Source organism: Neodiprion fabricii, chromosome 1 (genome assembly GCF_021155785.1).
Source record: "Neodiprion fabricii isolate iyNeoFabr1 chromosome 1, iyNeoFabr1.1, whole genome shotgun sequence".
Taxonomy (NCBI): Eukaryota; Metazoa; Arthropoda; class Insecta; order Hymenoptera; family Diprionidae; genus Neodiprion; species Neodiprion fabricii.
Window position 1 is genome coordinate 29490036 of NC_060239.1, and position 11130 is coordinate 29501165.

An 11130-nucleotide genomic window follows, 5' to 3' on the forward strand; every position below is an offset into this window, starting at 1 on the left:
GGTGGAGAACACCCGAAAATATTCTACCAATCGGACGGTGTTGACGAATGGCGACAGTGATTGTGAGCAGGATTGACAAGTTATTCCAAGTCCTTTTTAACGCCAGCACTTGGCCTTGCTGGCAGAATGTTGCAGATTCAGCGAGCATGTAAGCTTAAGGGGTTGCTTTGGTCAATTTCGACGTTGAACCATATATCTCCAAATATCGTAGTCCACGCATCTTAAATACGAAAAAATGCCTAACAGCCGATATAAAACTTCTATACATAATTCTGAACAATAACACTCCAATCCATTTTTATTTGACGCAGAAATAAAAAAACGGCACGAATTCTACGAAATCGTAATAGTAAATTCGTAGAATTCATGCAATTGTTTCATTTCTGCGTCAAATGAAAAGGGATTGGAGTGTTTTTGTTCAGAGTTGTGTGTAAAAGGGGGCTGTTAGGCCCGTTTTCGCGTTTGAGATACGTGGATTTCGGTACTTGGAGGTATATGTATACGTCAACGCCGAAATCGACCAGGGCACCCCATTAACAGTTATTTTTTAATCGAAATTTAACTTGCGTTGGTCTCACTTGACCTCCGAATTGGACAATCCATCGCAGCAATCAATTATTTGTTCTTTCAAGAGGCAGTTATCAATGCGTTAATCATTTGAGGGTGAAAATGAAACGTGAAATCATAACCACTCAATAACAAATTAGCGTAATTTCAGGCGTTTCCGGAGGTTTATGGCCTCAAATATTTTTTGCCTCACGTAGTCACCCTCTGTTCCAAGACGCTGTCTCTTTCTTTGTGTTTGCCAAGTATTTGCTACAATCGGAGCTAAAATTCGAAAACAATGAACGGGCATAGATCGGGATGGCTTTTCGAATGACGAGGAAATTGGAGGTGGTCGTGTTTGAGAAGATTTCGATGCACTGGTGGATTGGAATGGAAACGATGACGTATTCAACAGAAGATCGCAAGAGTATCTTACACATTTCTCGATGAAACAAATTGTTCATACAATTGTGTTTTTCGCGGATTTCATATTGTGTTTAGGGCTCGACTTGTCGAGTGTCTGATATCAGCCGATGGTTCCATGATTCGCATTTATAATTTTGGTCCGAACTGCACCTATATCGTTAAACCCAGCACTGTTCGTAACTAAAGTGAGTTAGAGGATAAATTCTCCGAAGCAGCTAAAAACGCGATACTAATTGTAAAATCAAACGGAATAAAACGCGTGGCCAATTATATCAAAACATTACTAGGTCGGCTACTGATGTCGTGGATACTTTAAAATTTTTAGAATAAATGAACCTATAATCACCATGTCTACTGCGCGCTTATGGCTATAGAATCCAGTAATCTTTGTCAAGTATCTATTCATCGAATGCATTAATATCACATGAAGTGTCGGAAGTAACGACGACCAATGTTCATCATCGACTTGTCAGGTAGTGTGTATTCTATCGCGCTTCGATAAAACTTGAAGCTTTAATGAGATGATGGGCGTTGCGCCACTCTCGATCAACTTCGTAAATAATACAGAAGCCCATAAGTCTAATTGCTTTAGACTACAGATCGTGTCTGTTATACGTATTTCCGTCGTCCATAAAAGTGAAAGCACAACGAACATGATGTTCGATAGCGGGAGGACTTACTTGGCGGTTATGTCTGAACTCGAATCTCGATCATTTTGTTCGTATAGAAGGAGCGCTCTAGATCCAATAACAGGAGAGTTAGTGGTATCCGCTGATCCAACACGCGTCGCCAGGTACTTCGGTTCACTTCCGCTTCACTGAAGGTTCGTGGTCTTATTTTACAATGAATCAAATTTACCAATGATACTGCCTCTTCAATCATGATTTCTCCGTTCGCCAACGGTTTACTTCGAGGCTGTGGTAAGCTGTGTATTGATCAATCTATATGTATAACAAGTAGCATGCAACATAATGAAGAATTCTTACAGGAGTTTTGACTAGAAGATGAAGTTCCCCGAGCCGAAGACGTTCCGTGGCGCCATATCCCCGACAATTCTATTCAGCTGGACCTTCGGGTGTGGAATTTTTGAGTTTCCAACCGGCCATCCCCGACCTTTCCTATCTCTTCTCTGGTCAAGTATTCACTTCGTGGTTTACTTGAGCAGTTGCTTCAGCATTGTTCGAATACCGGTCTTACCGGAACTGCGCCATACACCGTTGATCAAGTACTACTATTATATCAACAGTTGCTTTGGTACGATATTTACCATCACTTCAATGGTTAGCGCCCGGAGAATACAGGTTAGTCATGAGCAGCACTTCACTACAAACAGCAGCTTAAGCTTTGCACATTCTCTCACTTTTCAGACGTTGAGAAATTTTAACCATAGGATTACAAAGATCAACAAAAACCTGCAGACGACACTCGGAATCCCTGAGCACTACGGAGCAGCCTTCAGGTGGAACCTAGCGCAGCTTTTCGTGGCTTTTATAAAGATAGTCATTCTCGTCATCGCAAGTGGCATTTTCATAGTTGATGCACAATATTTCTCCCTCATCATTTTCTGGATTAGTCGTTTCTATCAAATGATCTTCATTTCGACCCTCGTCTGCACTTACTGCGGTTTGATCAGGTGCGACAGCGGAGGTATTTATCGGATTTCTGGGGGTTTCCATATCTTTCGGAGATCTGCATTTAATTTTGTCGAGATATTTTAACGCGTAAATGTAAAAAACAACCGTTCACAGTGTGCGAACCTAAGGAAATTTGATCACGTTTTCGGTAACGGTAACTTGAGGTAGTCTAATTAAAGATTATTGAAGATTAAAGATATATGATAGAAAATATCGCATACAATCGTTCTCCAGATGGATATGTAAATCACGCAAAATCAACAAATCCCTACGTAGGTGTCTTACAGGAAAAGTGCATCAGGACTGGCATTTATTCGACGATTCTCTCAATCTGGCGAATGTTTTTCCTACTTTTATGCAGTTTTCCCTTTGGCCACGGGACCGTTTCCGCTTACAACGAGTATCAACTGCCTTGCTCACAGGTACACCGGTAACCGGTTCCAACAACTGAACGCGCATATTCTTCAGTTGACATTCGGTGATAGTGAGACAAAGCCGTGTCTCCAAAGTTTGAACCGCTCTGAATTTTCACCACTCTCTCCAATCGTGTACGAGATTCATGGAGATCTGCGTTTGGCCAAAGCTGCGGATATTCGACGGAAGGTGTACGTTTTGCGGGAAGTAAGGCATGTATGAAATACGGAAAGCAATGGTATTGATTTTCAAATACGCGACCAAAGTTCTAGATGCAAATTCCCCTAAATTCCAAATTGATCAAACTGTTGCATACAGGCAAAATTTACCAAGCGGCATAAATTGAAATTTGATTATTTTCCACAGGAGTATACATCACGAGCTACGCAGCGCTACCGAGGAGATAAATAGGGTGTTTGGAACACAGCTCGTTTTCGTTATGGGAATGTCGATTTACAATATCATTTCACTTCTCTTCGGCCTCTACGTGACATTAACCTCAACTACGATGTTTCACAGCTTTCGTCACGATTACTTGTTTTACAGTCTTAGTTGGCTCAGTTTTTTTCTAATAGTAGTTTTTTACGTCGTTCACTGCAGTTCTACGGTCTCCGACGAGGTACTTTTACATTAGTCTTTTTACTTAATTGGCTGGAACACTGGTCGGCTACAATTAGTCTACGAATAATATTGAAAAACAAACTTTCTGCCAGGCGCAGAAGATTGGTAAGCTAATGTACGAAGTGGCCCAACGAAGTCACGAAACTGAAATGCAGGACGAGGTGAGACCAACCAGAAACGGCCATTTTTACCGAAATTTAAATTGTAGACTGCTTGATACAGAATGTGTATCTATGCATTTACCATTCATATTTCTTACGTTAGATCAACGCCTTTTCGATTCAGCTCTTGAAAAATCCGTTGAAACTGACGGCGAATGGGTTATTCGTGCTTGATTACAAAATGATTTGCGCGGTAAGTGATAAATACATAACGACTTTTCAAGTAGCATATCTGGTATTTACACGTGGCTTACCGTAATTTCAGATGGGTGGATTAGTCTCAACATACTTGGTCATTCTAATCCAAATGTACGGTGTTAACAATTAGGAAACTAATAAGACAGGCCTCGCAACTTTGACAGCAAATATCACAATTTCAAAAAAAATTCTATTAACAAAGGCAAAACATGCCCAAGTTCATTTTCGTTTTTATGTGCCATCTGACGCTGGTTAACTTAGTATTTACATCATTATTTTCTATACGCTATTCCGCTGGACCAATGATATTAAGAAAAGAGTTTAATAAATGTCTTCGAAGTAACGAGTGCTTACTTTACTCGAACATCTCACCCGATTATTGTATATGACACGCAACATAAAATACCCGACGTTAAAAGCTGATGAGCGTTCCGAGCTGACAATAAGCCGTATTGATGTGTGTGTGTGTGTTCGATTTTAACACAAAATATCCGCGCCTTCTCACTTCAACTGCATAACCCTTTACAGTTCACAACTTGTCGCTTCTTCAACTTGAATTACACGCTAATTTTTACGATGAGCGCTTAGTAAATATAATTCAACTGTTTTCCGGTCTCACAGATTAATTATTTCAGGTTAATCATACTGCGACAATGTATTAAGTAACTGCCACCCAACTGAAAATGAGTGAGACTTTCAGTCACATCAGTGGCATTGAAACGAGAACCATTACTTCACAATCAGTCGCAAATACTATACCATTAAAGTAACACTAGTATCACAATACCGATCGGTGATCACAACTATAAATTCGACGTTGTATATACTATAAAAAAAATGACGCTCCAAATTTCTTCCATCTTCTCATCACCGTTTCGAGTTTATAACCGCAAGAAAATTCTCACCGACCAATTACAACTGCTGACGATGAAGGTGACGTAGAACGGTAATTGGCGGTTCTCACCCTGAAACCTGATACCGTGTCCGACATCCAATTTCTTTCGTACGAACGATTTTCAGGCCATTACCACGACCCACTCGAGCCCCTCAATTAAGCACCCTGAGCACAATGGACAGAGGCGCAAGTCCATGAAATTATCAATTAAGGGATGATACCCTCGCCCCTGAGGGTTACTCCGCGCATTTCACTTGAATCGAGTATAATCGCGTGGATGTTCCCGAACAAATTTCAACACCTGATAATTGTACGGTTAGAAAACGGCGTTTCCAATGTACACGAAAACTTTACTCATGCGAAATATTTATCAGTCGAAATCTGGGCTCCCAAAAAACCTATAAAACTTTTTCATCAAGTCAGCAATTGACAGACCAACGTAAGCTCCGTTCGCAATAAATTTGCGAGAAGAGCATTCGAAAAACGAATTCTTTGGTGGTAAAACTACCCGTGATTTCCGTAAATTTTGCGGATGCTTCGTCAAACGTAATCAATCAGCGTAAACGGCAGCGAAAAAAGTAACACCGATACTCATACGGATGTCGGCAGGCCGTCTATCGTAAGGCCTGGTTGGTATTAATTGGGAATTAGAAATACGTGGGGTAACGCACCGTCGGGTGGATGGGCCAGCAGCCACCTGCTCCCCCGGGTTCTGCAGATTGATTTATCGCACCCTGGAGACCACCCGCAGCCACCCGAAGGGGCGCGGCGCTTAGGTATCGAAACATCAGCACCTATAACCCGAAATTGCTAGAATCAACTTAGTTGATCACTTTTTCTCTGGTATAACCGTATCATTAGCACAACGACGTTTGCGGAAACTGCGATAGCTATGCGTTTGCATGAAAAGATGATGAGAAACATTGGACTTCATGTTAATAAAAACGATGCCGAAACAGTAAATAGTAAGACACGTTCACAGCTACGACGTCTGATTGATAAATCAGAACCCCTTAATATGCCAAGTTTTCCAAGACCGGACAATTTCCTTTTCCAAAATGAAACATAATTTACGCAGACGTTATAAAACGGGTTGTACAATCACTTTGAAAGCTTCTTTCGACAAAATCCTTGAAACTGTTCCCAATTATCACACTGACATAATTGCCCGAATCATTTACGTCCAGCGACAGGTTTTCCACGGCATGGATGATCCTCGTACCTCCTGGGCTATAGCACGCATATTGTATTATACTCGTACCACGCAGACTCGAAGGGGGTGGAAATTACCCTTCGGCGAGCAGTAGAAATCTGTCGGTAGAACATCAGGCTCGGATTACGCGTAGATTGTAGAGAAGCAAACACAAATGTTTGGAGTACGTTCGAAATAATCCGCAAACGTCGTTTATCATTTTGTAACTGTCCCCGTAAACCTAACCGCCCCCTGGTTTCCCCAACTCGGCTATGCCCCCTTGTTTAACTGCCAACGATAAGTCCCCGACTCGGTGGGGCTTGTTTTACGGCACTGCAGCGCGGCCGTTCAGAAGGGTGAATTCTTAATGTTTTCTTCTACTTGCTCGAATCCATTACTGCTTTTCCAAAAATCGACAATTTAACGGTTCGCCGGTTGGCCATACCGTGTTCCCAGAGTAAATTGAGATTTAGTAAATCCATTTGAGAAACCGACCCAAGAGCGCGTCGTGGATTGACAAGTCGTTTTACGTTACCTCGGTTTTATATCGTACAACAACGTACCTATAATCATAGCTTGAAAAACCTTGCTGAAACTTTGCGTACTCTATAAACGTTTTTCATGCATAGCAATTTACTCTTTATGACATTCTGCAAATTAAATTTCAAAAGTCGATATGCATACGTAGAGAAGCACATAGTACAATCATATGCACAATCGAAGGTATCAAACTTTTCAAACTTGTCAAGGTTTATCGTTAGTCCGTTGTAGTATTGATAATTGATTTCAAGAACACCTGAGCAAAAAAATTATTTAACATCACTTAGTTTTTTCGAATAAATTTTTTTACGTCCATGTAATTTACGTTACTTAATTCTGTCGGTGAAATGATAAAGTTTGTCATTGGATATTTATACCACGTTTCTAACGCACGGGTTTATGAAAATGAAATAAGCAATTAGGAATAAATTATAAGAAAACATCGATTCGTAAAAATTTTGATTGTAATAACAATGATTTATGTACATTAGTTGCTGAACACATATTGAATGTGCGACACTAATTTTTATTCCCATACTTTAACTTATTTTTAAACTTCTTCGGATTGATTCCGTAAGCCTTCAATCTCTCTGCACTCAAATCTGTTACCACATCCTTCTTATTTTTTATTACTTTGTTATGTGTCATTTTATTTTTACCTTTTTTATCATCCTTCGAAGTTTTACCCTTTTGATTCTGTTTACGCTTAGGGTTTACGTTTTGTTTTACCGAATCATTAGCAGAATTGATCTTTCGCGAAATCTGACTACTCGGTTCTTTGTGAACATTGATTTCATCTTTTTTATCTTTAACTAGCTTACCTTTCTTAGCTTTCTTCTCTTCCGATTCATTGCATTTGATTTCCGTGTGTTTTACCTGTGTCTGTGATTGGTCAGCATTTTCGGTTATGAAACTGTGCCCGTTTTCTCTGATTTTTCTTTTTTTATTCTTCTTCTTCGTAACATTTTCCTTCAATTTACTTGTAACTTTGAGTTCGTCAACATCATGATTTGAAGACTGAGGCTCAGAACTTTCAATGGATATATTGTTTTCATTGGCAGGATCAGTTTCAGCGGTTGCAACATTCTTGCGCTTACTTCGTTTTCTTTTCTTTTTAGGTACTTCTTGATTTTGTTGATTACTGGTACCAGGATTTGGCTTTGTACCTTCAGCTGCTTCTTTGGGCCTGAGGTGTTACAATAATTATTTACCCGAATTGTATACACGAATATGAGTACATGGCCCAAGCATACAAGGTTATTAAAAAAGATTATTATTAATCAACTAAAAGTCTGTTACCCTGTGATGAATAAATATATAAAAAGAATGCATACCCATATATGCTTTTGAATATCTTCTTTTTTAACGCTTCATTACGAGCTTTTTGTTGGTAAGATGTAACGTCATTCAACTCGAGATATTCAGGTCTGTATTGAAGCGCTTTTTTCAGCGAACACCATTTGTTCAATTCTTTATCATCAGCCATAATGATCTGCAACAAAGTCCTGTATTATTACGTAATATTTGGTTTTTCTCGTTTTGAGGATTGATTCAATTTAAAACAAATAGCTCAAGCAATACTGAATTTTAATTGTTCAAAACAACTCACTTCGTCTATAGTTAGCCCATAATCATTCGCGACAACGTTTCTGTATTTAAATCTGCAAGGCTGATCACCGATCATGTCTTCATAATCCAAAGCGTAATATTGATCTAAATAAGCTTGATAAGACGGATTTCCAGTTGGATCGAAAGTGGGCTTCTCCTTAGCAACTGCCACAGCCAATTTGTTACGTCTTCTTCTCTTCTTTTTTCGAGAAGAATCGATCAATTCTTCCTGCAGTGTCTTGGTTGGATCGTAATCTGCATCCATCTGAAATAGGATATTATATTCACACCTATCTAATCTAGGAAGACTAAATAAGGGACAATGAGGATTACATTGAAATCTGGGTCATCGCAGTGTGGTCCATTATTACGCTTGGTCTCCGGTATTACTTCCTCTTGTTTTGGATCATACTTATCCCAGGTTGTTTCAATATCTAGCTCTTCATCAATGTCTGGAAATTCCGGTTTCAGATCGCCTTCGGGCCCAGCATAAAATTCGTCACTGAACATAGCCTGCATCTTACGATCATGCTCGGCTGGATCAAAATCTCCATCCAAATCAATTTCATTAAAGTGTATATCGTCGTTACCTGGGAACAATAAAATTATTGTTCGTTCTTCAACCATGAAAGCAACATATTTATGCAGATAATTTGAACACCAGTATGTTGCAAAGTTTCACTTTCAAAAGTTTGTTAGGATTCTCCCAAGATTCTCGACCAAGTATAAAATTATGTAAAAATTATATTGATGAATTTTTAGGGGCATTACTATTTCGAAACAAGTTTTGGTGTTCAAATTTTATAACAACTCTATAAAAGCGTCATCTACCAGTAATTTCTTTCAACTTCTCGATCTTCTCTTCAATCTCCTTTCTTTTGAGAGCTTTCAATTGTTTTAGTTCTTCACGTTTTCGAATAGCTTCTTCCTCTTTTCTCTTTTTTAATTCGACCCTCTTCTCAGCACGCCGTGTGTCTTTACGTCTCATGGAATTTTCAAGCGTGCGAGGATATCTAGAATTAGAATGTAATTTAAAGTCATTACCAATGTTACAAAATTTGTGCTGACATCTACAATTTGGAATGTCAGCAATTTTCACCTCTTTATAAATTCTTGATCAGGCTCTTCGAATCGAAAATTATATTTGTGCTCGAATTCTTCCTGTATTTCAATATTCTTCTCATCTTCACTCAAATTCTCATCGCTATCATGAACCACCAAATCATATTCCTGGTTGAAATCATTAAAGTCTTGATCCAAAAATTTCTTATTCAATATATAATCTCTAAGAAATTTCTCATTCTGATCTAGTTTTGGATCAGTCCAAAAATCTCGTAGAGGTTTTAATTCTTTCTTATCCACCCCATCGATTTCTGTATGCTGACCTTTCAGCCATTCTTTGTAAGCTTCTTCCTCCTAAATAAGACAACAAATTTAACACAATGACACTACCCATTCAATGTTGATTGACAATTCTATACCCGACAGAAACAAACCTTTTTTTCATCTTCGGCAGATTTTGTTTTTGGCTTGAGAAGATCAGCTGTCTCATCATCTTCATCCTCCTCCAAGATCTTTTTAAAGCTTTCCTTCAGCTTGAGCTGCTCTTTCACGTAAGTGGGAGCTAAAGGTTGATTATTCTCTTGCTGGAGAGTATCTTCATCTTCGCTGTCGCTAAATTTACCATCTCGTTCGAGCATAACTTTCCGTTCATAGTCTCTCAAGAACAATGGCTTATTTTTAGCTTTCTCTTTAATCGTCGCTTTGGAGGTGTCCTCCAACTGTTCGATGTCATCGAAGAAAGTAACTTTTTCATCGTAAATTCGAGGATCTTTATTTTTTAAGCATGCCAAGGTTTTGTAAAAATTTTTCTCGAATGCCTCAGTCAATTCCTTGAAGAAATATTATTATTAATCAAAATACAACGAAAAGAAAAAACTAAGCAGTCATACTGAAATGAACACATTGTATAATAAATTGCCAACTATTACTTTTCCATCTTCATCCTCCTCCTCCGAGGTGCTGGAATCCTCGTCTGAGGTATGAAGATCTTTGATGTGTTCACCATACTTTGTTTTCACTATAAAATTAAGCACACATATATTTAAGTAGAAATCGTATTTTGAGGTTAACGACGTTTGAGGTTAACCGCGTTTCAAATTAGCAGGTAATATTTACATTTGTTCAGTTCCTCTTTCTGTCTCCAATTGTTGTAGTTTTGCGCGTAACTCGAATTTATCTTCAATTCCGAATCCGAATCAGAATGGTTGCTATTAAATAAATCATTCATTAAAACGAACTCAGGCTCTCCTCACGTGTTGACGGTACAGCAAACTTTCATTCTATAAGTTCTATAATCTGTGCCAAGCGGCAAGCATCCGCATTCAAGATTTTTACCACGAATTTTGACCAATTACACGACTCGTTTGTACTCCAGGTACCACGTGACAACACAGAAGAACGTAGGTTCTCCCACCATGGTTTTCACATTCGCCTCACATGGCTTTAATCAAAGCATATACCTATATCATTGACACAGTCTGTGATCACTGGCATGCAACTACACAAGCAGTGATGTTTCTATGGATATCCTCCAAAGGGCGTCGGGCGTAAATAAACACAAACTCCGCAGCAGAAAGCAAAGAGAATAGGCACTGATATCGTATAAACTATATCAATGAGAGTAGGTATCTCTGGCAGATAAATCGTGGTGGATGAATCAACGGAGAAGTAACAGTTTGTCTTATCTATTTACTATTCTACAGAAATCTCTGTTAACAGAAATTCATTTGCTATTTCTAGGGTTTATCTTCAAACTATTTATGTATGCATATAATTATAAATACGTCTTGCTCGAAATACCAACTACTTTAGTTTAAAAACAAAGTTATTTGC

At 38.8% G+C, this 11130-nt stretch overlaps 2 protein-coding genes across 2 annotated transcripts; one reads left to right on the plus strand and one right to left on the minus strand.

The window, feature by feature from the left end:
- The first annotated feature begins 1582 nt into the window (after positions 1-1582).
- LOC124176240 (putative gustatory receptor 28a) lies at positions 1583-4235 on the plus strand. The gene is made up of 8 exons (XM_046557223.1): positions 1583-1795; positions 1961-2273; positions 2340-2605; positions 3029-3232; positions 3387-3639; positions 3734-3802; positions 3906-3995; positions 4068-4235. Exons 2-8 carry the CDS (start codon positions 1977-1979, stop codon positions 4128-4130), a joined length of 1242 nt encoding a protein of 413 aa, XP_046413179.1. The 5' UTR covers positions 1583-1795; positions 1961-1976; the 3' UTR covers positions 4131-4235.
- A 48-nt stretch (positions 4236-4283) lies between these two features.
- LOC124175973 (protein KRI1 homolog) lies at positions 4284-10789 on the minus strand. The gene is made up of 10 exons (XM_046556696.1): positions 10414-10789; positions 10227-10315; positions 9732-10127; positions 9335-9651; positions 9067-9248; positions 8569-8825; positions 8237-8500; positions 7962-8119; positions 7146-7813; positions 4284-4294 (listed from the first exon to the last, which is right to left on the minus strand). Exons 1-9 carry the CDS (start codon positions 10523-10525, stop codon positions 7147-7149), a joined length of 2442 nt encoding a protein of 813 aa, XP_046412652.1. The 5' UTR covers positions 10526-10789; the 3' UTR covers positions 4284-4294; position 7146.
- Between the last annotated feature and the right edge of the window lie 341 nt (positions 10790-11130).